At 55.3% G+C, this 25,966-nt stretch overlaps 2 protein-coding genes and 1 pseudogene across 3 annotated transcripts in view; 1 reads left to right on the forward strand and 2 right to left on the reverse strand.

Annotated features, from left to right (window-relative positions):
* SHPK (sedoheptulokinase) overlaps positions 1 to 1,754 on the reverse strand; it is a 28,054-nt gene extending 26,300 nt beyond the window's left edge. The window contains exon 1 of the mRNA XM_003933064.4: positions 1,514 to 1,754. Within this exon, the coding sequence (XP_003933113.1) occupies positions 1,514 to 1,681 (168 nt within the window). The 5' untranslated portion in view covers positions 1,682 to 1,754. The remainder of the gene's footprint in view (positions 1 to 1,513) is intronic.
* Positions 1,755 to 2,186: 432 nt separating this feature from the next.
* On the forward strand, positions 2,187 to 24,342 carry CTNS (cystinosin, lysosomal cystine transporter). 2 transcript variants are annotated; one of them, XM_003933061.3, is made up of 12 exons: positions 2,187 to 2,289; positions 2,537 to 2,746; positions 4,966 to 5,045; positions 11,706 to 11,784; positions 13,019 to 13,103; positions 19,365 to 19,468; positions 19,588 to 19,719; positions 20,456 to 20,555; positions 20,644 to 20,763; positions 21,945 to 22,115; positions 23,795 to 23,912; positions 24,118 to 24,342. In XM_003933061.3, the coding sequence occupies exons 3-12, from the start codon at positions 4,985 to 4,987 to the stop codon at positions 24,249 to 24,251; spliced, it is 1,104 nt and encodes a 367-aa protein (XP_003933110.1). In that variant the 5' UTR covers positions 2,187 to 2,289; positions 2,537 to 2,746; positions 4,966 to 4,984; the 3' UTR covers positions 24,252 to 24,342. The 2 variants fall into 2 exon arrangements, with proteins under 2 accessions (XP_003933110.1, XP_010341957.1); XM_010343655.3 differs by lacking the exons at positions 23,795 to 23,912; positions 24,118 to 24,342 and adding an exon at positions 22,423 to 23,345.
* On the reverse strand, positions 18,011 to 18,360 carry LOC120366760 (large ribosomal subunit protein eL37 pseudogene; annotated as a pseudogene).
* Positions 24,343 to 25,966: the final 1,624 nt, after the last annotated feature.

A 25,966-nucleotide genomic window follows, 5' to 3' on the forward strand; every position in this document is an offset into this window, starting at 1 on the left:
TCATTTTGAAAGGTTCTATGTAAATACAAAGTGCTCCTAAATTCATATCCTCAGAAATGCTTAATGGGCATTAAGCCTAATGGGCTCTGAACCCTAAACAACTGTGTCCAGGTATGTGGCAAGAGCCTGGCAAAAACAAAGCTCTGTTGGGTGAGGTGGCTCACGCCTGTAATCCAGCACTTTGGAAGGCTGGGGTGGGCAGATCACTTGAGGTCAGGAGTTTGAGGCCAGACTGGCCAACATGGTGAAACCCCATCTCTACTAAAAATATAAAAATTAGCCCCATGTGGTAAGGCACATCTGTAATCCCAGCACTTTGGGAGGCTGAGGCAGGTGGATCACCTGAGGTCAGGAGTTGGAGACCAGCCTGGCCGATATGGTGAAACCCTGTCTCTACTAAAAATACAAAACTTGGCCAGGCATGGTGACACATGTCTGTAATCCCAGCTACTCAGGAGGCTGAGGCAGGAGAATCGCTTGAACTCAGGAGGTTGCAGTGAGCTGAGATCGCGCCACTGCACTCCAGCCTGGGCAACAAAGGGAGACTCGGTCTCAAAAAAAAAAAAAAAAAAAAGTCTTGGGAGTGGGTCTTGGCTCAGAAAACCAAGGTTTGCGGCTGTAAGGGGCCTTAGGGGCTGCGTATTTCAACTCAGAGAACAAGCTGAGGCCCAGAAAAAAAGTCATATGAGGTTACACAGAAAGTCCCTTGATATTAATTTCTATTGCCAATTAAGTGAACACAGTTCAGTTTTCCTTTTTAAGGAATTAACGGGGTTCAGCTCTGAAGAGTAACATCTTTTCACCAACAGCTCCCAACAGAGCCCACGATCCTAAAATTGTCCATTTATCTACCTTGTAGCTTTCACAAGCCAGTAGCTGTAGTGTATAATTATCAACGTCACCCTTTAAAAAAAAAGTTTTAAGATATTTTTAAAAACGTCTATCTGCTCTTAAGGTGTCTTTCCTGCAACACGTCTCGGCCTTTGAGGCTGAGGGACTTTGGCTGACCAAGGACTTCTTAGTCCTCCATTCTGCTTCTGTGAAATGAGCCTGATTCTGCATCTGATTTCCGGAAGAGAACACAGACTCTGCCCTGGGCAACACACTGAATCCTGAACTTGAGGTCACAGGGCAGGTGTGAGGAGCAGAGAGCACCGAGAGTGAGAGGGAGGCCTGTGTCATTCCACACACAGGAGGGCAGTTCCTCCAAGGTCAGGGGGCAGGAGAGCACAGGGATCCAGCGCCGAGCGCAAGGGTCCAGAGGAGGCCAGAGAGTGGGGGCGGGGGGCGGGGGGGGGGGTCGGTCCCAGCAGGTGGGAAGGATTCCGGGAGCAGACCTCAGGGATCATGAGCAAAGCTGCTTGCAGGCAGAGGGAGAGGGGCCCCTGGAGAAGCTGGGGACAGGCTGGAATGGCGACCTCTTGGAGGGAAGGGCTGTCAGGGAGGCCTCCTGGGGAGGAAGAGGCGTTCGGGAAGCTCCTGGAGGCGGCGCGGCCCCGGGGCGCTACCTCACCTGGGGCCCGGCCACCACGCTCTCGGCCGCCGCCTCTGCCTGCGCAGCGCGGGCACAGCTCGCCAGCACCTCGAACCCGGATGGATCGTCGGGCGCGGCCCCCAGCAGAGCTGCCTTCACAGAGGTAGTGCCCAGGTCAATGCCGAGGGTGATCCGACGCGCAGCCATGGTCACCCCGACCTGCACAGCTCCTGTCTGCAGACAGCCGACCCCTACCCTAGTCCGCGCTTTTCACCCCGGAGGGCGGGGAAGGGGCGGGGATTCGCTCGCCAAACTTTCAGTCACACCTAACTTGGCGGTTTCTCGTCTTCCCATTGGCAGGAGAAGGCGGGCTGCCACGCCCGTCTAGGCAAGCTCCGCTATAGGCGGAGGGGCGGCGGAAGGCGGAACTTAAAGGAGGCCCCGCCCCGCAGGGCTGTGGATTCCGCGCACTGTAGCGCGGTTTGAGCCCTTCTCACTGAAGGAGCCGAAAGGGGCTGGCGGCTTCAAGAGCCTCTGTGTGTGTCCGTAGCAGCGGCCTCATCCTCCCTCACGCCCGAGCCCCGAGCCCCGCCCCGCCCCGACCCAGCGCGCTCTGCCCAGCTAAAACGCGTGGAAACTACAAATCCCAGAGCGCACCTCGCCGCCATCGGCGAATCAGGTGGCGGAGGTCAGGTGACCGCGGGCCCGCCTCCCCAAAGTCCAGCCGGCCCCGGGAACGCGGCGCTTTCCGGAGCTGCACCTGGCGAGGCTCCTGCGTCCTGCGAGGTCGGGTCCTCGAGCCTGGGGGTGCTCAGGTGAGAGCGGGCGCCGCCTCCCCCGTTTCCCAGGTGGGCCCCTAGGGGCGCAGCAGGTCGGCGGGGCAGCCTCCCGCGGAGCAGCGTCCTCTGCCGTGCCGGGCTCGGTTCCCCGCCGCCAGTGCTGGCCTCGCGACCCCGGACACGCCCTGGGTGGAAGGGCCCGGGCGGGGGTCGGCGGAGGCCGGGACGGCGGGCTGCCGGGTGGGTGCGGTCCCCAGCCCTTCCCTTCTGCTCGGTCTTGCAGATTGCTCTGGAGACGCTGCGAGGACCTTTGCGGGAGCGCCGGTGGACGCGCGGAGTGCGGGGCTCCCGGGGCTGAGCAGGGCGAGACCCTCCCCTCCCCTCCGGGTTTTCACGCTGGGCGAAGGGAGGACCTGAGCCCTGCCCCTTCCAGTACCTGCCAGGAGGATAACCTTGCTTTGTGGGAGCTCGCTCGGCGCCCTGAGCAACAGAGGTAGCCACTTTATTAGATCGTCGTTTCTCAACCTTGCTATTCCTACCCACCCCCTCTCGTAAAATTTAATACCGCTGGTACACCCTGTATTTGTTTATGTGACCGCAAACCATTGTAATAGCTGTTTTCACCACCCCCTCCCCCCACCCCCAGTCAGTTTTTTTCTCTTTCCTTTTTTTTTTTTTTTTTTTTTTTTTTGAGATGGAGTCTCCAGCCTCTGTTGCCCAGGTTGGAGTGCAGTGGCTCCATCTCAGCTCACTGCAACCTCCACCTCCCGGGTTCAAGTGATTCTGCTACCTCACCCTCTCTAGGAGCTGGGACTACAGGCGTGTGCCACCATGCCCAGCTAATTTTTGTATTTTTAGTAGCGACGGGGTTTCACCGTGGTGGCCAGTCTGGTCTCAAACTTCTGACCTCAGGTGATCCGTCCGCCTTGGCCTCCCAAAGTGCTGGGATTACAGGCGTGAGCCACGGTGCCCAACCCACCCCCAGCCAATTTTAGCCTCACTTGACAATGCGTGCTTTATATCTCCTCATTTAAGTCCTATGAGGTAGTTACCACCGTCCCTGTTTACCCCCACAAGTTACATAACTAATAAATTGGAACCCAGGTTCAAGCGTGTCTCAGTGCACACAGCCTTTACCACTACCTGTATACCCTCTCCAGAAGCAGGAGACCCAGGGAGTTCCCGGTGGTAGAACAGAGGACAGGACCAACAATTCATAGCTGGCAGAGGAGAGCTGCCACAGGACACCCCAAGCCCCAGATTGCTTCTGGAAAGGGACTAATGGGTGAGGGGCTTCTTGAAACATGTGACGTCCAAATAAGGCTTGGGAGATAAGTTAGAACTTACACAGGAAGAGCATGCCAGACAGAGCCTGGTGTCAGGAGATGCTTTATTCCTATCTTGTAGCTTTCACAAGCCACTACTTGTAAGTCATTATCAATCTGATTTTTTTTTTTTTTTTTTTTTAATTTGAAACAGAGTTTCACTCTTGTTGCCCAGGCTGGAGTGTAATGGCACTATCTTGGCTCACTGCAACCTCTGCCTCCCAGGTTTAAGCGATTCTCCTGCCTCAGCCTCCGGAGTAGCTGGGATTACAGGCACACGCGACCACACCTGGCTAATTTTTGTATTTTTAGTAGAGGTGGGGTTTCACCATGTTGACCAGGCTGGTTTGCAGGAGCCCTGGGAGGCTGGGAGGGTGGGAGGACCTGAGCACTGCGTGCCGAGGCAGCGCAGAGACCAAGCTACAGAAATCCATGCTGGCCTGCCTGCTGTTGACCCACGGTTCGCCTGCTGTGTGTTGGGGATACAGGAATGCAGCACCCCATCTGCCACGCTAAGCCAAGGAGTCACTCTGGGCTCATCCCTCCCTGAGTCCTCCTCGTGAGGTGATCCCAGCCAATCCTGGAATGGTGACACTTGTTAAATGGAAAAGTCTCGCTGGGCATGGTGGCTCACACCTGTAGTCCTAGCACTTTGGGAGGCTGAGGCGGGCAGATTGCCTGAAGTCGAGAGTTCAAGACCAGCCTGGCCAACATGGAGAAACCCCGTCTGTACGGAAAATACAAAATTAGCCAGGCGTGGTGGCGCATGCTTCTAATCCCAGGTACTCAGGAGGCTGAGGCAGGAGAACGGCTTGAACCCAGGAGGCGGAGGTTACAGTGAGCCGCGATGGTGCCACTACACTCCAGCCTGGGCAACAAGAACAAAACTCTGTCTCAAAAAAGAAATTTTTTCTTTTTAAGTCTTAAGGGTCAGTTGGTATCATCAGCCCTTAGACTCATATCCCGGGATAGGAAAGGAAATTGATTTCCTTGAGATCGGTAGGTTCACAAGGTCAAATATCTGACCACAATTTTAATAACTTTTGGAGGAAAAGAATCTTGAGCCACTAAATCCGCATTGTTTCTTTCTGCTAAGTGGCAAAAAGCAGTTGAAGAAGGAAAAATTCAGGTCTGTGTTCACTTCCTCAGGAGGGCACTTTACACAACCCAGTCGGCTGCTCTGAGCCTGTTTCCCTGTATAGCAAAGAAAGATAAGTCGTCTCTAGGTGTCCTGAGGCTGTGATGCAAAGGCCGTGAGGTCAGAGCAGTGAAGTGGGAGTCCTTTGTGAGCTGTCCCATGCCATGGCTCAAGAGGGCAGATTTTCTACAGGGAGCTGAGCTGATTCAGTAGTCACGTGAACTTCTCTCTTGCTGTTTTTCTTCCTAGTTCTGAGAAATCGGGAAACATGACAAGGAATTGGCTGACTATTTTTATCCTTTTTCCCCTGAAGCTCATAGAGAAATGTGGTAAGTTTAGAAATGGCACATCAACTTTGCAAAGAGGGAAATGGTGGCTGGAGAAAAGAGTAGACTGACCTGTTTGTCGCTAAAGATTTAGTAGTGTGCAGACCACGTGTCTCTGCCCTTCGGCCATGTGGCCACTGGGGTGGTGGGGCAGACCCAGGTGTGAGATCCAGGTGTTTCCCAAAGAGGCAGATAGTTCTGCACATAAGTGGCCTTCTGCCCTGGTATCTCTGTGCTTTTGCTGTATCATCAAAGTGAACAGGTGGTTCTCAGTCAGACTGCAGAGCCCAACAACCTGAGGTAATGTCTTTTTTTTTTTTTTTTGAGACGGATTCGCTCTTGTTACCCAGGCCTGAGTGCAATGGCGCGATCTCAGCTCACCGCAACCTCCGCCTCCTGGGTTCAGGCAATTCTCCTGCCTCAGCCTCTTGAGTAGCTGGGATTACAGGCACGTGCCACCATGCCCAGCTGATTTTTTTGTATTTTTATAGAGATGGGGTTTCACTATGTTGACCAGGATGGTCTCGATCTCTTGACCTCGTGATCCACCCGCCTCGGCCTCCCAAAGTGCTGGGATTACAGGCTTGAGCCACTGCACCCGGCCTGGTAATGTGTTAAAGAACAGCTGAGGCTGCAATGGTGGCTCACACCTATAATCCCATAGCTTTGGGAGGCTGAGGCAGGAAGATCTGTTGGGGCCAGGAGTTTGAGACCAACCTGGGCAACATAGTGAAACCCCACATCTACCAAAAAAAAAAAAAAAATGTAAAAAAAATTAGCTGTGTGTGGTGGCTTGTGCCTATAGTCCTAGCTACTTGGGAGGCTGAGGCAGGAAGATCACCTGAGCCTAGGAATTCAATGCTAGGGTGAGTTATAATCACACCGCTGTACTCCTGCCTGGGTAACACAGTGAGACCCTGACTTTAAAAAAAGAAAAGGCCGGGTGCCGGTGACTCACGCCTATAATCCCAGCACTTTGGGAGGCCGAGGCCGGTGGATCACGAGGTCAAGAGATCGAGACCATCCTGGTCAACATGGTGAAACCCCGTCCCTACTAAAAATACAAAAGTTAGCTGGGCATGGTGGCATACGCCTGTAATCCCAGCTACTCGGCAGGCCAAGGCAGGAGAATTGCCTGAACCCAGGAGACGGAGGTTGCAGTGAGCCGAGATCGCGCCATTGTACTCCAGCCTGGGTAACAAGAGCAAAACTCCGTCTCAAAAAAAAAAAAAAGACTGGCTGCGCCCCTGCCCTGTGGACTTGGCAGAGAGAGTCCTGGGTCCTGAGAAACACCAGGGAAGCGGAACAGGTGGCACAGATCACCTGGGGAGTCTGCCCAGCATCCCCCTGTAAGATGAGAAAACCTTCCCTTAGAGGGGGGCTGAGGAACCCCGGGCGCAGCAGCCCAGCGGGGCTAGAGGTCACATGGAGCACACTTGGGATGGAGTTTACACATCCTCGTAGGAGGACTGACCTTCAGCGCTGGCCTGTTTGAGGCCCGTGCCCTTCTAGCAATTCTCCCACTGCCCAAAACATCTCTGGAATTCCTCCCGGAAAGAGCCATGTTTAGCACTTCAAGGGCACTGGGCCCATTAATTTGATCCTCAGGTTGTCTGTTGGGTCAAATACAAAACAATGAGATACATCTTAAATTCCCAAGTCAAGTGAACCTTGACAGACGGTGTAAATCCTCCCCGGAGCCTAGACTCCGCTGTTATCTGGCGTCTTGAACCTCAGGAAACGGTGGCCACCTCATCATCTCTTCTGGGTTTGTTGAACAGTCAGTAATGTTTGCCTGTTGTCACACCTTGCGGATAAGCAATTTCTGGGAAAGAAAGGTCCTTCAGCCCCTGGAGCCCGGTGTTTCTCAATGCAGATGTCTCTCAATGCAGATGTCGGTGTCAGAACCCCGTCCCCGCCCTGCTGGATCAGACTTTGTGACACTAGAGCTGGAGTGTGTCTGTGGCTCCCGGATGTACACACATACACACACTTAAAGCCCCATTAGTAATGCTAATACTTTCCCCTAAGAGAAAAACAGAAAATCCAGCTACCACCACTCCAGTTACCCCGAGGGGAAACAGGCCCAGAGAGGGTAGAAGGCTTTCCCAAGTCACACAGCTAGAAAATAACAAAGCTGGGACCCGCATAGGGTCTCTGCTGCATGAGATCACTTTGCCTCCTTTCCTGAATGCCATTAGAAAAGAAGAATGCGCAGGGCGCGGTGGCTCGCGCCTGTAATCCCAGCACTTAGGGAGGCCGAGGTCAGTGGATCTCTTGAGGTCAGGAGTTTGAGACCAGCCTGGCCAACATGGCGAAACCCTATCTCTACTACAAATATAAAATTAGCTGGACATGGTGGTGCGTGCCTGGTGGCTGAGGTAGGAGAATCGCTTGAACCCAGGAGGTGGAGGTTACAGTAAGCCGAGATTGCGCCACTGCACTCCAGCCTGGGCAAGAGTGAGACTCCATCTCAAAAAAAAAAAAAAAAAAAAACAGAAGAATGGAAGCCATCATCACATCAAGTCACAGGAACTGGATTTCCAACCTCATTCTGCCCTGTTTCTTCTCTTTGCTTCGGGGAGTAATGGTTAAGGACCCCAGGTGAGATGACTGGCCTTCAGAATTGTCTGTCTCTGACTTCTCTGGGTGGAATCTTGAGGCAGTGCAGCCTCGTGGCAAAAGCTGGGCTTTGGACTAAGACAGGCCTAGGTTCGAGTCCTGCCCTCACCATTTTCAAGCTGTGTGGGTAAGACTCCTTTCCTCTTAGAATGCTCAGTTTCTCGAACTCTAAAATCGGAATAATAATGCCTGCTGCCTCTCACTGTTGTAACAATTAGAAAATGGGAGCTAGGAGTGTAGCACAGGGCTGGTACAGGAGGTGCAGAGTGGGCAAGAGACCTGTAAGAATTAATGTTAAAAACCTGGCCGAGCACGGTGGCTCACACCTGTAATTCCCATACTTTGGGAGGCCAAAGAGGGCGCATCACTTGGGCACAGGAGTTTGACACCAGCCTGAGTGAGACCCCATCTCTACCAAAAAAAAAAAAAAAGTTGTTTGTTTGTTTGTTTTGAGACGGAGTCTGGCTCCGTCGGGGCTCCGTCGCCCAGGCTGGTGCAGTGGCGTGATCTCCGTTCACTGCAACCTCGGCCTCCCGGGTTCAAGTGATTCTCGTGCCTCAGCCTCCCAAGTAGCTGGTGTTACAGGTGCATGCCACCACACCTGGCTAATTTTGTATTTTTAGTAGAGACTGAATTTTATCATGTTGGCCAGGTTGCTCTCAAACTCCTGACCTCAAGTGGTATTCCTGCCTTGGCCTCCCAAAGTGCTGGGATAATAGGCATGAGCCGCCATGCCTGGCCCCCAATTTTTTTTTTTAATTAGCTGGGCGTGGTGGCGCATGCATGTGGTCCTAGCTACTTGGGTGGCCGAGGTGGGAGGATCACTTGAGCCTGGGAGGTCGAGGCCGCAGTGAGCCATGATCACTCCAGGTCACCACTGGATTCCAGCCTGGGTAACAGCCAGACCCTGTCTCAAAGACGGAAAAAAAAAAAAAAAACAGATTCTCTTTAGGGGGAACTTAGGATGGTGTTATGACTCATTTTGTAATTCTGCTACAATGTAAAGATTTCAGAGTTTCTGGGGCCAGCTTCCTAACTGCCTCCCACCTTGTAAGAATGCCCTGTTTGTCATGTGATGATAATAATGCAACAGTCATTTAGCATTTGGGCTGTGGAACACTTACTAGCATTGCTGCGTCTTATCTTCACAGTGACTCTGAGGTAGGGCTTGGTATTCTCCCCATTTTACAGATAAGGAAATGGAGGCTCAGAGAGGGTAAGTACCTTACCCATGGTCACACAGCTAGGAAGTCTCAGAGCCAGGATGGAACTGTGTGACTTTGGAGCCCAGTATCTCAGTTGCTGAGCACCTCGGTTTTCTGTGGTGCTAAAGAAGGGGGAAATGAACATTCTCTGATCTGGTTCTTGGAGAGTTCACAAACTCTTACTGTATTTTATTTTGTTGTTGAGACAGAATCTCAGCCTCTGCGGTAGCTGGGATTGCAGGCACCCGCCACCAAGCCTGGCAAATTTTTTGTATTTTTAGTAGAGACAGGGTTTTGCCATGTTGGCCAGTCTGGTCTCGAGCTCCTGACCTCAGGTGAGATCCACCTGCCTCAGCCTCCCAAAAGGCTGGGATTACAGGTGTGAGCCACTGCCCACAGCCTCCTATTTTATAATGCAAAGATCGTAGGAGCTCTGTGGCCATGTGGATCTCCCGCTCACCGAGACCTCCACTACCTCCAGCAGAGCCCTCGGGATCCAGAGGTCTGGCTGCCTGGCTGGCATCCCATCCTGAGCAGTGGCTGGTTCTGGGCTGGCTTATCTGGCATGGTCCTCAGCTCTAGGCAGAACTGAACTAGCAGTATAGGAAGTCCTGCACCACCCCAGCTATGCAAACCCCGAAGAAAGCCTCGGAATGACCTCAGAGCAGTGAGCCTGAAAAAGAAGGGTAGGATTGCCACAGCGGCCTCTGGGCCCTGAGGCTCCACATAAGGAAGGGCCTGCCTTTTGCTCCTATAGCAGCTTGGCTTCCGCAGGGGCCGGAGGGCATCCTGTTCTGAGGAGCCCAGCCAGCCAAGAGAGGGCTGGAGATGGGGGCCTGTGGGAGTCTCCACCCAGGGACCTACAGGCTTGGGACAGAGCTTGCGTCTGCCTTCCGGTGGGCTGAGTACGGAGAAGGCAGCTCTCAGAGTCTGAGAGGCTCGATGTAGCAGAGCCTGGCCTGAGAGGGCGAGTTTCAGCCTGTGATCTCAGAGGAGATCAGGTTACAGAAGAGAAACTACCAAGTAGGAATACTGAAGCGGAGAATCAGAGGTCGGACTGGGTAACTAAGTTTCCTTCTGGGCTGGGCACAGTGGCTCACGCCTGTAATCCCAGCGCTTTGGGAGGCAGAAGCGGGCAGATCACCCGAGGTCAGGAGTTTGAGACCAGCCTGGCCAACATGGTGAAACCTCGTCTCTACTGAAAATACAAAAATTAGCCAGTGTGGTGCTACATGCCTGTAATCACAGCTACTGGGGAGGCTGAGACAGGAGAATCACTTGAACCCAGGAGGCGGAGTTGCAGTGAGCAAAGATCGTGCCACTGCACTCCAACCTGGGCGACAGAGCAAGACTCTGTCTTGGGGGAAAAAAAAAGTTTCCTTCCAACCCAAGCATGTAAAATTTCAGATCCCAACTCATCCGCCTTTGAGGGGTCTGAGTGCAGGGGTCTGGGTGGGCGACAGCCGGACCTGCTGGCAGCCTCTGCCATGACAAGTATCGTGTTCATCACAGCCCTTGCCAGTCCCCGCTCTACCCAGATCATGATCATGACCTCTAGGCTATGTATAATCCTGAAGGCAGGCAGGTGGGGGAGGTGAGATGGGCAGGTGTGGTGTGAGGCCTCCAGCACACCTGGGAGCAAGGGTGGGGACGGGGCTGCCCTAAGAATACAGGAAGGACAGAGAGGCCGACTCAGTCCTGCCACCAAGGTGCTCTGGACAAGTTGGCCTCAAAAGATGATTTGCTTTCTTTTGTTAAGAAAATCTTTTTTAGGAACAGGGTCTCCCAACTCCTGGGCTCCTGTGATCGCTCACCTTTGTCTTCCAAAGTGCTGGGTTTACAAGTGTGAGCCACCGTGCCTGGCCCCAGGATGGTTTTCTAAGACCCAGACCTGCTTCCCCCTCATCTGGGGGCCTGTTTGTCATCTTTATTTTGAGATAACACCTTAAAACGAAGAAGAAATCTTTTTTTTTTTTTTTTAAGATGGGGTTTCACCATGATGGCCAGGCTGGTCTTGAACTCCTGACCTCAGGTGATCCACCCACCTCGGCCTCCCAAAGTGCTAGGATTACAGGCGTGAGCCACTGCGCCTGGCCGCCAAGAGGAAATCTGAGACTGAAACAGCTATTCATTCACCCTTCCTTCTCCAGCCCCCACACACATGATAGCCTCAGGAAGGGACCAGAGCCGGGGAGCCGGGCGTGTCAGGGAGCCCAGAGGGTTCTTTAGAAACTCATTCGCTGGGCCCATGTGTGTGTCTGAGCGTGCGGGCAAGGGGCTGGCCCTGTTGTTCAGGGCCGTTTTGACCTCATGAACAGAGGAGATCCTGCGCTTTCCATCTGAAGAGGTGGTTCAGGACTGCCTTTCACATTCCAGATCATGCGTGGATTCCTTTGTGGTGATTTTTGGGCTCCGTGTTCTCTAACGATCTCTGAGTAACTCAGCCACAGACTCAGAGCCTGTCCTTGCAAGGGGAGGAGGCGGCCCCGGCGTTTCCTCACACCTGTAATCCCAACACTGGGAGGCCAGAGAGGGAGGATCACTCGGGCACGGGAGTTTGACCCCAGCCTGAGTGACATACTGAGACCCCATCTCTACAAAAACAATTTTTTTGTGTGTGGTGGGGGGGGACACAGTCTCACTCTGTTGCCCAGGCTGGAGTGCTTCTGCTGGGGAAAGAATCTCGCCAGGGCCTGTGTTTGCCAGCCCATCACGGAATAGGGCTCGTCCGGGAGTCAGTGCTCAGGAGTTCAGATGGCGGGGGTTTCGCCCCCGTGTCCTGTCGTGGCCCGAGCTCTGACCCGGCGCCTCATGTCATTGATTTGGGTCCTTCCAGAGTCAACTGTCAGCCTCACCGTTCCTCCCGTCGTAAAGCTGGAAAATGGCAGCTCAACCAACGTCAGCATCACCCTGCGGTAAGTTCCCAGGCCTGGCGCTGCGCTCAGCCCTGCTCAGACCCTGCAGCTGGCTCGGGGTTGACCCCTGGCCAGTCTGTTCAGATTTCAGATGCGCTGCTCTTGCCTCTTACCTGTAAGACGAGCCATAGAGAAAGGGATAGTGGCAGCCGTGGGCTGCAGGGTGGGATCGCAAAGGCTGACCCCAGCCTGAATCCCCACTTCCCCTGGGAGGAGAAGGAAGGGGTGCTTCTCCCAGAGACGTGGGTCCTTTCCCTGGGAAGAGTCCTGCGTGACCAGCAGTTGATGCCAGACTTCAAAGCGATTCTAAGACTAAATATTTCAAGAGATTCCTGAAGGGCAGGGGGCAGGGGGCAGAGCTGCTGGATGGCATTCTGAGGTTGCTCTCGAAGCAGAAGTGGCCGTGGTGACGCTGCTCACACTGGGCCTGGTGTGGGATTCTCCTTGCTGCTTTCTGCTGGCTGGGGCACAATCATTTCTACCTAGGCCGGTCGGCACAAGGAGGTTGCTTTGCCCTGTCCTTGCCTCCGGGCTGTGATGAAGACCTAGAGTCCCATCCTCTCTACGCCTCTCCCCCTTCCTCGCCTCTCCTGCCAGTTCTGACCTGAAACCAAACCCCTATCCGGCCTGCCCTTCCCACCCCTACCTCCTCCTGTCTCTGCACCTCCTCCCCTGCAAATGTCACAAGTCACCCTCTTCCCACAACTCTCCAGACCCCCGAGAGGCCTCTCGCTGTCTTCCAAATTAACTCCAAGCTCCTCACCCCAGAGCCGGGGCCCAGGAGGGGCTTCCAGCCTTCTGCAGTCAGATGCCTGTCCCAGCTTTCCAGGCACGCACTGCTCCCTCCTCACGCCTTGCCTGAGCTGTCTCCTCCTCCAGTCTAATGCTGGCCCTCACACAAGGCCCTGCTCAGAACCCACACCCTCCGGGAAGCCTTTCCCACCGGAGCAGGGAGCCACAGTCCCGGGCCTCCAGAGGCCTCATTTGTCATTGCACCCCGTTTGCTTTCTTCCCTGTTCTCACCCTACCCTGAAGGGACGGACATCTGGTCTCCTGGTTAAGACAGGAAAGCCTACGGAGCAGGATTTCCACCCCGCTACCCCTCGGGTGGAGCACTTAGCATTTCCTAAACCTGATTGCATGAGACTGGAAGGCCAGATGTGAAATCCAGAGGGTCGGTTGGGCTCTCACTGCCTCCGCTTCTCAGCAGTAATTAGACTCTTGTCCTCCACAGGCCACCATTAAATGCAACCCTGGTGATCACTTTTGAAATCACATTTCGTTCCAAAAATATTACTATCCTTGAGCTCCCCGATGAAGTAAGTAACCAATCTTAACTGACGGGTAGGGAAATGCTAGGTAACAAAAGACATTTTCGTTAAGAGCTGGTGGAAATAGATCTCCTAGGCGGTCCCTGTTCCATCATCCCGGAAATCTGTCATTTTGGCTGTGTTGGTCTCTTTGGGGATGAGGATTGTATGCCATCAGATGGAATTAAGAAGGTGATAGTGAGAAACCTGAGGCAGAAACGGTTCTGGAAATGTAAGTTCTTCATGATTTTTGGCTGGGTACGGTGACTCACACCTGCAATCCTAGCACTTTGGGAGGCCGAGGCAGCCAGATCACCTGAAGTCGGAAGCCCAAGACAAGCCTGGTCAACATGATGAAACTCCATCTCTACTAAATACAAAAACTAGCCGGGCATGGTGGTGCACACCTGTTATCCCAGCTACTCGGGAGGCTGAAGCAGGAGGATCACTTGAACCCAGGAGGTGGAGATTGCAGTGAGCCGAGATAGCCCCACTGCCCCCCAGCCTGGGCGACAGAGTCAAACTCCATCTCAAAAAAAAAAAGAAAGAAGTCCTTATGATTTTCTAAGGCCTGGCTACTCAAAGGGCATTCAAGAACCAGCAGCATTGGGCTTACTTAGAAATGTAGCACCTCAGGCCCGTCTCACACCTACTGACTCAAAAGTCAGTGCCCTAGCAAGATCCCCAGATGGTTTGAGTCCACATTCAGGTTTGTGAAGCGCCCTTCTGAGACACCACTGGTTGGGGGTCGATTCCAAAACCCAGTGCCAGAGGTCATGTGGTCTAGTAGCAGTAGTTTTACGCATGTATCTGCGTGTACCCTGCTGTCACCTTACTGGGAGTTAGAGCCAGTTTATATTCAATTGGATAAAAAGCATCCACAGGGGACGTGGTAAACAAGGGTTTAAAAACCAAGATGAATGCATGTCAGTCAGGATGCATAACTTCTGAAGAGCTATTGTACAATGTGGCGATACAGTTAATGATCGTGCATCATTGCATACCTGAAAATTGCCAAGAGATGAGATCCTAAATGTTCCCACCACAGCTGGGTGCAGGGGCGTGCACCTATGGTCCTAGCTACTCCTGTTCTCACCACACACACGAGAAAGACAAGTATATGAGATGATGTATACGTTAATTAGCTTGAGTTAGTCATTTCACAATGTATGCATGTCCCAAAGCATCACCTTGTGTGCTGCGAATATACACTTTTTATTTGTCAGTTATACCTTAATAGCACTGGTGGAGGCAGGAGGAGGAGGAGGATGCAGGGATGAGATCAGTATCCATGAGGCATGTCGTGACCACGTGGTGAGGCTCGGGGTGCTTGTAGGGATGGGCTGCAGATCAGCTGTGAGCCCCCCAGCAAGCATCCGGGAATGAAACACGATCTTTCTCAAGCATGTGGGAATCTGTGATCTGAAAAATACAGCATCACTTACCGCAGTGATGTGCATCTGTAGTCCCAGCTACTTGGGAGGCTGAGGCAGGAGAATCGCTTGAGCCCAGGAGTTGAAGGCTGCAGAGAGTCATGATTATACCACTGCCCTCCAGCCTGGATGGTGGAGCAAGAATCTCTCTCTAAAAAATGAAAAATAAAAATAAAATGCTGTCTTTTTATACAGCATTGCTGAGAGCAGGGTCTCAGAGCATCCAGCGAAAGGGACCCTGCATAAGAGGGAGGTCTCCCCGCTCCATGAACACCTCGTTAGACAGCATCGTTCCCCACAGCTCCCCTCTTGCCCGGGGTGTGAGGCCAGCGTGGGAAGCCTGTGGGTTCTGACAGCACAGCCCTTTGATAAAATTCAGATTAAATTCAGACTCTGGGAGAAACATGCTGATTGCTTCGTTTAGGGCCAGATATCGAAGTCCAAGTGTCATCTTTTTGTTTTTATGTATTGGTGTTTTTTTTGTTTTTTGGAGGTTTTTTTTTTTTTTTTGAGACGGAGTTTCGCTCTTGTTACCCAGGCTGGAGTGCAATGGCGCGATCTCGGCTCACCGCAACCTCCGCCTCCTGGGTTCAGGCAATTCTCCTGCCTCAGCCTCCTGAGTAGCTGAGATTACAGGCACGTGCCACCATGCCCAGCTAATTTTTTTTGTATTTTTAGTAGAGATGGGGTTTCACCATGTTGACCAGGATGGTCTCGATCTCTCGACCTCGTGATCCACCCGCCTCGGCCTCCCAAAGTGCTGGGATTACAGGCTTGAGCCACCGCGCCCGGCCGGAGGTTTTTTTTAGTACAGTGGCATGATCTCGGCTCACTGCAACCTTCGCCTCCTGAATTCAACCCGTTCTCCTTCCTCAGACTCCCGAGGAGCTGGAATTTTAGGTGCCCTCCATTAGGCCTGGCTACTTTTTGTATTTTCAGTAGAGATAAGGTTTTCCCATGTTGGCCAGGCTGGTCTCAATCTCCTGACCTCAGGTGATCTGCCTGCCTTGGCCTCCCAAAGTGCTGGGATCACAGGCATGAGCCACTGCACCTGGCGAAAGTGACATCTTCTGAAGATCAGGTAAAGGCAAACATAATGTTAAGGAAAATCTGACCCCAAAAAAGCCCGGACCGTAGGAATTGTTGAACATGAAGCACAAATAGATCCAGCAAATCCACAGTGTCAGTCAGGACAGCAGTGAGCCTTGGGGCCAGGAGAGGCTGGAGGGAGCAAGGGGGGCTTCTGAGGACTTGGGATTGTTTCATTTCTTCATCTGGGAGCTGGATGCATTCAGGCTGTAGACTTTTCATCAAGCTGTGATGTGTGTACTTTTCTACCTACATGTCATAGTTCAGTTTTTTTTAAAAAGTCTTTACCAGGAAGCGGCCTGGCACGGTGGCTCACATGTATTCCCAGCACTTTGGGAGGCTAAGGCGGGTGGATCATTTGAGGTCAGGAATTCAAGACCAGCCTGCCCAACATGGTAAAACCTCATCTCTGCTAAAAATACAAAAATTAGCCAAGCGGTAGTGGTGCACGCCTGTAGTCCCAGCTACTCGGGAGGCTGAGGCAGGAGAATCACTGGCGCCTGGGAGGCGGAGGTTGCCGTGAGCCAAGATCGTGTCATGGCACTGCAGCCTGGGTGATGAGCGAAACTCCGTCTCAAAAAGACAACGTCTAGGGTCATCTGTGGCACATAGGAAGCACTCAGTGAAAGGCAGCGATGATTATTTCATTCTGTCTTATATCAGTCCGTCTACTGATTTTCTCCCTGCCTAGTTCCAGAAGGGATTCAGTGGCCACTTAACAGGCGTGCAAGCAACATTGCAAGGAGTTATCTGTTAAAAATAAGAAAAAGTGAGTGACAGGAAAATTACAGAGCCAGGAGTGGCACGTGCTGTGAAGACGTAGCTTGCAGGACATGGACCATACGTCGGACTCCAGGCTTTGCAGCCACCACCACACCATTTCACTTGGTCTGCTGAGGCCCCTGATTTCTGGTGCTAAGAACAAGGAGGCAGTCCTTCAGAGGTCCTCGTTAGGAAGCTGCCGCGGGCTGCGGCAGAGCGCCTGTAGTCCCAGCTCCTCTGGAGGCTGAGGTGGGAGGATCGCTAAGGCCCAGGAGTTGCAGTGATCAGTGAGCTACGGTCGTACCACTGCACTCCAGCCTGAGCTACAGAGCAAGACCCTGACTCTTAAGAAGCTGAAGCTGGCTGGTCTGAAGTTAGTGAGTTATTTTAACTGATTGTCGACAGTCAGTTACAGATCAAACTCCTTGTTCTACCCTTTCCCCACTTCTCACTGCTGCGCTTGGCTAGTCCTTAAAAAAAAAAAAAGCCGCCACTGCAGTCTAATGAGCCAGATCATCACGGCGCCTGCAATGTGGGTGGAGGGTTATCCAGGGAGCACAGGAGCTGGGGACCAGGGGAGACAGTGTGGTTCAGTAAGGATATCATCCTGCTCTCCACCACTCCAGGAGGATTTAAGAGGCTCAGGAAGGGCTGGGTGCAGTGGCTCACACCTGTAACCCAGCACTTAGGGAGGCCAAGATAGGTGGATCACTTAAGGTCAGGAGTTTGAGACCAGCCTGGCCCACATGGTGGAACCCTGTCTCTGCTAAAAATACAAAAATTATCCGGGCGTGGTGGCGCATGCCTGTAATCCCAGCTACTCGGGAGGCTGAGGCAGAAAAACTGCTTGAACCCAGGAGGCAGAGGTTGCGGTGAGCTGAGATCGCGCCACTGCACTCCAGCCTGAGTGACAAGAGTGAAACTCATCTCAGAAAAAAAAAAAGTCTCAGGAGGAGTGCTTGGGAGATCCGATGTTGCATGCAGGCCCCCGGGTGCATTTTCTGGAAGCAGAGCATTTGCTAAATGTTGGGGAGCAGCAGGGTGAAAATGCCCCCGTGCCAAGTGTCTCGTGTGTGCCCCGCTTCTGCTTTCTCACTTGGCAGCCAGGCTGGGCAAGGGCAGACAAGCTTTTGTGGACACTGAGGAGCCTCGTGGTGGTGAAGTAGAAGTGATCGTATTGTGTAGCACAGTGGCCCAGCTTGCTGCATGCCAGGGTCTGTGCTGTCGCCTTTCTGGACATCCTGTTAATTCATGGAAGCCCTGAAAGGTAGACACTTTTTTTTTTTTTTTTAAACCAGAACATTTATTGTGTGACTAATCGGTGAAATTTTTTTTTTTTTTTTTTTTTTGAGACGGAGTTTCGCTCTTGTTACCCAGGCTGGAGTGCAACGGCGCGATCTCGGCTCACCGCAACCTCCGCCTCCTGGGCTCAGGCAATTCTCCTGCCTCAGCCTCCTGAGTAGCTGGGATTACAGGCACACGCCACCATGCCCAGCTAATTTTTTGTATTTTTAGTAGAGACGGGGTTTCACCATGTTGACCAGGATGGTCTCGATCTCTCGACCTCGTGATCCACCCGCCTCGGCCTCCCAAAGTGCTGGGATTACAGGCTTGAGCCACCGCGCCCGGCCTTAATCGGTGAAATTCTTAAGATGAACTGGATGCTGCAACAGCTGCCCTCTTGGCTTTAGGTGTTGTTCCTTCACGGAATCCATGCCCGAATCTGCGATATACAATTTTTAGATGCCTCATTCGACCAGTGCTGGTGGTATTTCGTCTTTTAGCCTTGGCACTCCAGTTATACTTTCTCTTGCGCTTGGCGGGGTAGCCACATTTGCCGCAGGTCGACTTCTGAAGGTGGTAGGCCTTAGAGCCACAGCGGCGGCACAACGTGTGCGTCTTATTACGACGCTTCCCAAACGATGACGTTCCCTTCGTCATCCTGCTTCTGCGACCCGGACCAGAAAGCTTTTTGTTTTTTTTGAAACAGAGTTTCATTCTTGTTGCCCAGGCTGGAGTGCAGTGACACGATCTCAGCTCACCACAACCTCCACCTCCCAGGCTCAAGCGATTCTCCTGCCTCAGCCTCCCAAGTGGCGGGGATTACACGCATGTGCCACCATGCCTGGCTAATTTTGTGTTTTTAGTACAGATAGGGTTTCACCATATTGGTCAGGTTGGTCTTGGAATTCCTGACCTCAGGTGATCCATCCGCCTCGGCCTCCTAAAGTGCTGGGATTACCGGTGTGAGCCACCACACCCAGCCAAGATAGACAGTTTTGTTAACTCATTTTACAGATGAGCGACCTGAGATCAGAGCTTGAATCTGATCTTGCAGGAGGTAACGTGCTCAGTGAGAGGACAAGAGGCATTCCTCCTTCCCTCAGAGATAAGCCAGAGGAGGGCATGAGGACGAATCCACACCTCTGCTCAGAAAGTCTCACCCAGGCCAGGCGATGTGGCTCACACGCAGCACTTTGGGAGGCCAAGATGGGCAGATCACCTGAGGTCAGGAGTTTGAGACCAGCCTGGCCAACACAGTGGAAGCCCATCAGTACTAAAAAAACAAAAATTAGCTGGGCATGGTGGCACATGCCTGTAATCCCAGCTACTTGGGACTTGGAAGGCTGAGGCAGGAGATGTACTTGGAGGCAGAGGTTGCAGTAAGCCAAGATGTCGCCGTTGCACTCCGGCCTGGGTGACGGAGGAGACAACTCTAGCTCACCAAAAAAAAAAGTCTCGGCCAGGTGTGGTGGCTCACACCTGTAATCCCAGCTCTTTGAAAGGCTGAGGTGAGTGGATCACCTGAGCCCAGGAGTTCAAAACCAACCTGGGCAACACAGTGAACAGGGAGTTCGAGGGGCAGGAAGGTGGGGCTGTGGGTGATGCATCCCCTCATTCCCTGGCGTGTAGCATGGAGCTGGATGCCAGCAGGGCCCTCCGCAACTGTACATGGCATCAGATTGAACCTCCATCTTCCTAACAGGTTGTGGTGCCTCCCAGAGTGACAAATTCCTCTTTTCAAGTGACATCCCAAAATGTTGGACAAGTTACAATTTATCTGCATGGAAATCACTCCAATCAGACCGGGTAGGCTGGCCTGGGTGCATGCGGGTCTCACATGACAAGAATCGGGCGGTGCTGGGCGCGTGGGAGTTTCCTTCAGAAGGCCAGCCTCGGCTCATCCGGGTCCCCAAACCCCTTTCCAGCCCGCGGATACGCTTCCTGGTGATCCGCAGCAGCGCCGTCAGCATCATCAACCAGGTGATTGGCTGGATCTACTTTGTGGCCTGGTCCATCTCCTTCTATCCTCAGGTGGTCATGAATTGGAGGCGGAAAAGGTAACCCGCTGGGCCTCTGTGCACCTCTAGGAGCAGGGCATTCCAACAAGGCTGGGATGCTGCAGCCTCAGACGCCCCTCTCTGCCCTTCCGTCTGCTTGCCTTTTCCGGAAAGCTCTCCTGATGGGAAAGCTCAGAGAGCCTGGGCGGGGCTCCAGCGCTGGGCATTTCATCTGTTGCCCAGCTCAGCCCCTCCCTGTGAAAGCAACAAAACGGGGCTCGTTAGTCTAGTGGAGATTGGCCGGCGGTGGGGGGGAGGTCCTCCGAGTCTGCTCTGCAGGGGCTTGTCCAGCCCTGGAGGACTGCAGTGTCAAGTCCTGTGTACTCAGCCTTGGAGACAAAGTGGTCCCACCTTGGCTTGCATCCACGTGCAGTGAGGACACAAGCTGTCCTGCCGTCACTCAGGCCATGTGGGCCTCCTCGGGGGTGGAAGCAGAGAGCCGGGAGGGGGATGCTTTCTTCAGCAGGCCTCCCAGCTTCCCTCTGGAGCCAGGACTTGAGGAGCAGGGAGATCTTAGCATGGGAGGAAGGAAGGGAGGAAGGGAGGGAGGAGGGAAGTGGCGCTTGGGAGCAGGGCTTGGGTGGCATCCATGGTGGTAGCAGGATGAACTGAAGGACATGAGAAGGGCCGAGCCCTCGTTCCCCTCGGCCTGGGAGCCTGTCCCTCCCATTCCCTGCAGTGGCACCATCCTCACTCTGCCCTGCCATGCCCCTTCCCACCCTCCACCCCTCCACAGCGTCGTTGGGCTGAGCTTTGACTTCGTGGCCCTGAACCTGACGGGCTTCGTGGCCTACAGCGTGTTCAACATCAGCCTCCTCTGGGTGCCATACGTCAAGGTATGGCCTCACCTGCCCCACAGCCCTGCCCCTGTGGCGTGGCAGCCCGGCGCCCCTCACCACCCGGCTTGCCCCAACCGCTAAACAGGAGCAGTTTCTCCTCAAATACCCCAATGGAGTGAACCCCGTCAACAGCAACGACGTCTTCTTCAGCCTGCACGCCGTCGTCCTCACTCTGATCATCATCGTGCAGTGCTGCCTGTACGAGGTGAGTCCAGGCCTGGCCCCCACAGGCTGCCCCGCCAACACCCGCCACCCACCTGACCTTTGACATAAGACGTGGCAGACCCTGGGAAGGGAAGGGTGTGCGTTCATTCGGCCAGGGCCCGTGTGGGCATAGTACACACTTGGGTCCAGGCCCTCAGAGTCCCCGACTCGGGGGTGAGGGACTCGGGGAGAAGCAGTGATCAGACTCAGGCCAAGAGCCATGCGCAGAGGAGCAGACAGCTCATGGATGAGGCAAGGCCCTGAGCCCCACCAGGGACAGGGGAGGAGGGCAGAGAGCGGAGGAAGACACTTGCCAAGCCCTCCAAGGATGAGTGAGGTTCCCACAGAGGAGGGGCGGGGCCAGGGTGAGCTAGAGGGGTCCAGTCACGGAGGCCAAGGGGCATTTGAGAGGAACCCTGAGCAGGTGGGTGCAGCTGAGCTTCAGGGTGCCAGGAAGGGCAAGTCCCAAGGGGTCAGGAGGGCCCCGAGTACAGCCAGAGGGACCTGCACTCAGCCTGGCTGCTGGAGGCCGTGGGTGCCAGCAGGGCAGGGCCGCGCCAGGGCTGGGTTGGAAGACCGCTGCTGGGACAGCTCTGCTTTCACCTCTCAGGGAGCTCACACCGGATGGCCCGCCGGGGGCTGTCGGGTCCCACCTTCGTGAACCTTCCAGGCTTCCTTAGCTTTTGGTGTGAAGTGAGAGTGAAGGAATGCTGTGGGGCAGTGTTGAGGGAAAGGCAAGGCTGGGGACCAGATTCCTCAGATCCTCAGGCTGCCCCTGGCACAGGGAACGAGGCAGTGCCTGGCCAGGAGAGGCACCCGGCCTCAGGTCGGAGCCCTTGTCTCCACCGCTCTCCTCCCCCGAGGGAGTGGTGGGGCGCCCGGTTCTGCCAGGTGGGAACACAGCAGACGGGAGCATGAGAGCCCAGTGGCCTGAGCGGAGGTCCCGGCGATGGGAAGGGTGGTTGGTGTGGGGACGTGACCCTCCCCGGGTGTTGATGCTTTCTGTGACCCAGATGTTCCCCCCCCCATGACCCCAGTGCAGGCCGCCCTCACAGGGGCTGCTTCAAGGCCAGGGTCCGGCCTCTGTGCCCCACTCCAAGCCTGCCCTATCCGGAGCCATCCCCGCTCAGCCCCGTTGTCCTCTGGCTGGTCTGCATCTCTGCCCTCTCCTCCTGCCCCCAGCGTGGAGGCCAGCGCGTGTCCTGGCCCGCCGTCAGCTTCCTGGTGCTGGCGTGGCTCTTTGCGTTCGTCACCATGATCGTGGCTGCGGTGGGGGTGACCACGTGGCTGCAGTTTCTCTTCTGCTTCTCCTACATCAAGCTCGCGGTCACGCTGGTGAAGTATTTTCCACAGGTACTTCAGGGGCCCGGTTCACGTGGCAGGCGCGGGAGGGGTGAGAGGTACACCCTCCGGACCCTGCTCCTGTGCGCCAGCTCCTGCCAGGGCGAGGAGACAGGACGGAAAGCCGCAGGGAGTCGGGGAACCCAGCAGGAGCGGGGCATGGGGAAGCCAGCCTGCCGCGCTCCCTCTGGCTGGAGTCACATGAGGTCTTTAGGGGAGGCTCCCGGGACCCCATGCTCCCCTGAGCATCGTGAGGGTGGTTCCCCTTCCCACACCCTAGTCTTTACTGATGCCTTTGGCTCTGCCTCCATTTCTACAGCAAGGGCAGCCCCCGGGGGCCACAGTGGAGACCGGAGAGGTGAGGTGGGAGGAGGGAGCCCCCTGCGCAGAGCTCCGCCCCTCCTAGGACTGCAGCAGCCACTGTCTTCAGACCCGGGGACTCGGGGCCAGCACAGCTGGGACAGGGTCGGGCTGCAGTTGCGGCACCTGGGCATGTGGAGCCTCATTTAACTCACCCTATTCCCCGAGGGAGGACCCCCGTTCCGTGTCCCCAGCCTTGGGAGCCTCATGTTTTCTGCCTTGGGAGGGACAGGGTTCGAGGGGGAGGTGGGGCTGCGCTCAGGGCGAGCAGGACTGAGTTCTGTGGACAAGGGGGCGGCGGTGTTCCGGGCCCGGCAGCCTGCACAGAGGCAAGGGCCGGACAGCGCGGGGTAGTGAGGGGGCAGCTACTGGAACAGTACTGAGGGTGTCGAAGCCGGGAGGCCGGGGCCAGGTCCCTGGAGCTGGAGAGGGCTTCTGAGGAAGGGGACGGTTTGGGGAAGTGGGGCTCAGTCCCTGAGGGTGGGAAGGCTTCAGGCCAAGAAGCTGGAGGGAGAGGCAGGTCCCTGGGTTGGAGGCATTTGGAATTGTCCGGCACTGGATGGGCAGCAGCAGGTACGGAAGAGGGAGAACCAGTACACAGCCCAGGACCCAGTGGAGGCTGACTGGGAGGCCAAGACCTGCCTCGTGGGGGGGAAGGGAAGGTCGCAGCAGTCAGAGGACCCTCAGGGCACTGCTGCGTGGCTGGGGGAAGGAAAGGTGGCACCACAGGGGACACGGGGTGCTATGGCGTGGGAGGATGGGGGCACAGGCAGGCAGACTGGGGCGCATCCCCCACAGACCCACCACCCAGACCCAAGAAGCCCCGGCCAGGCCTGCGGCGGGAGCTGACCCGCTCTACAGATGGGGAAACCAGGTCTAGAAGTAGCCGCTCGCCCCAGGTAGCAAGCTCCAGTGACGGAGCTGGGCTTCCAGACCAGCAGTCCGGCTCCCCACCCAGTCCCTAAGCACAGCATGAAGTCCAGGCTGAGGGGGGACAGCCTTCACTGGAGGTGAGAAGAATCGTAGCTGCTGGGAAACTAGCCTTGTCCCCAGGGATGAGGAGGAGCCGGGAAGGCGGCATCTGGTCTGCCTCCGCTGGAGTTGTGGGGGGCGGCGCTTTGCTTGCTGTACAGGCAGATGAGGCCCCTGCTTCCAGGACCACGCAAACTGTTTTTGGCCGAGGCCTGTCATAGCCCAAAGGTCACTGTGTTCCCTGGAGCCAGGGCCTGAGTGGGAGGAGTGAGAACCGCTCTTGTTTGGAGGGACAGTCACGAGGTGCGGGAGGCAGCCGCCCCCTCACCGCCCTCCGCCTGTCCGTCCGTCTGGCCCAGGCCTACATGAACTTCCGCTACAAAAGCACCGAGGGCTGGAGCATCGGCAACGTGCTGCTGGACTTCACCGGGGGCAGCTTCAGCCTCCTGCAGATGTTTCTGCAGTCCTACAACAACGGTGAGTCAGCCGCGGTGCTCCCGGGGCCCTCCGCCAGCCTCCGCCCCCGCCTGGGATCCAAGCCCAGCCGCCCCCGCGGACAGACCCACTAGGGGCCATTGTAACCGGTGGATTGGTGGTTTTCTGGGACTCCCACCACCCGCACGCTCCTGCGGCCTCCGGAGCCGCCAGCCTAACCCCAGCTTCCATCCCCGGCTGCTCGCAGACCAGTGGACGCTCATCTTCGGAGACCCGACCAAGTTTGGACTCGGCCTCTTCTCCATTTTCTTCGACATCATCTTCTTCATCCAGCATTTCTGTTTGTACAGAAAGAGACCGGGGTACGACCAGCTCGACTAGCGCCCAGGGACCCAGTGTACACAGCCCCAGGCCTCGTGCCCGGTGGGGAAGGCCTCACGCAGCGAAGGCCGCAGAAGTGGCCGGGCCCTGGCGCTCAGGGCCGGCTCAGTGCGCGGACGGAGGGAGCGCGCTGCCCCTCAGGGCCGAAGGCCTTTCAGCAGCCTGCCCTCGCCCGGGCCCGCCCGGGCCTCCCCAGCCAGGCACGCGGCGCCTTCGTCTTGATGCCACCATCTCTCTTTTCTTTAAGGCTCCAGGCAGTGCACACAGGCTCTGGCAGCCGTCTCAGGCAGGACTGGGCAATGAGCTTGCAGCCGAAGCCTTGCCCCAAACCACCAGCGTGTCTGGGAGCAGCTTGAAGGGCTGACTTTGCAGCCGGGAGCGCCAAGGGCACTTTGCTGCCACCGCTGTGTTCCCAGAGACCAAGCAGACAGGCGCCGTGGCCAGCGGACTCAGGTGCTGGTGGAGGGGCTCAGACTTCGGGTTAGGACTCTGGGCTCGGACGTGGGGTTCTTTCTCCGAAGGCCACTTTCCTGACGCACTCTTTCTACGTAACTGAGCTCCCACGACTGCAGTAACAGCTGGCCTTACCCAGAGCATTGCTGAGCCCCGAGGTGTCCACCAGATCGGTTCTGGATTGGACTGATGCCCAGCAGATTAGCATACTAACTCCCTTCAGTTTTTGGAGGGCCGTTTCAAGTGGCTAACGCTCTTCTGCCCTCTCTCCTACCTCCACCTTCCGGTTAGATGAGCCTCATCCGAGCACACCCAGCTTCCTTACCCAGCATCTGGGGCACAGGACACACCTCTCTCCCGCTACCGGTCTGTGCCTTAGAGGTCTGTTAGGCCTGCCAAAGAGCGACCAGCTCCCCTGGAGGGAGGCCAGGCCCCCTTCTCGCTTTCCCCAGACCCCTACCTGAGGCTCACCAATTTCTGGCCTGTTCAGGAGCCTCAGAGAAGTATTTGTACTTGAGAGCACCTTGCACAGTCCGTATGGCCCAATCCTCATCTCACAGCCCCTTCCTTCCACCCGAAGCTGTCGTCCTTCTGTGGCGGAGGGGAGGGTCCCAGGATGTGCCTTGTACATGACTCGAGTTTCATTCCACTGAGTTTTATTATACGAGATCAGTGCGAGGGGCCTGTATCTTGAATTAAAACCTGACTCCTGTTCCTTTCTGCACTCCGAGTGTTTGCTATACAGAAGGCAGGTGTGCTGGCCTTTGGAGCCAGGTGCCCTTGCTCCCCTCATGTAAAGCAGCGCGTAAGGTTGCAGAGTTCGCTGACCCGAGGTGGCTGCGTGCTGACCCCACACTGCACTGGGGAGCCCTCTTGGGTAGCACAAGACGCCCGCCCGCCCGCCCAGGGCCAGGTAGGTCTCCCAGGCGCCATGTCTCTCCATTACCACAGCACGCACTCATCTGGATGTGAGCGGGGCAGCTGAGGTCCTGAAGGGCCTACCAGCACCGGGACCTGGGGCAGTGGGGCTCCCACTCCACCTTCTTCCTCTGTCTTGTTCTAACAAACATCAAAGAATTTAAGGGCTGGCTTCTGCAGAGCAGACTTTGGCCAGACCAGGTCCACAGACCTGTTTCACTTGTGCCACCCAGTAAATGTGTTACTGGGTGCCATACTTTAATTCTAAAAATGAGAGATTTCAAATTACTGACTTTTCCAGCCGGGCACAGTAATTACACCTGTAATCCCAGCACTTCGGGAGG

Source organism: Saimiri boliviensis, chromosome 17 (genome assembly GCF_048565385.1).
Source record: "Saimiri boliviensis isolate mSaiBol1 chromosome 17, mSaiBol1.pri, whole genome shotgun sequence".
Classification (NCBI taxonomy): Eukaryota; Metazoa; Chordata; class Mammalia; order Primates; family Cebidae; genus Saimiri; species Saimiri boliviensis.

Bases quoted from the DNA above. Each gene is read 5' to 3' on its own strand.
- CTNS (XM_003933061.3), top strand. From the start codon at position 4,985: ATGACAAGGAATTGGCTGACTATTTTTATCCTTTTTCCCCTGAAGCTC. The intron at 13,104-19,364 runs GTAAGTAACCAA...TCTTCCTAACAG, and splicing joins TCCTTGAGCTCCCCGATGAA to GTTGTGGTGCCTCCCAGAGT. The intron at 19,720-20,455 runs GTAACCCGCTGG...ACCCCTCCACAG, and splicing joins ATGAATTGGAGGCGGAAAAG to CGTCGTTGGGCTGAGCTTTG.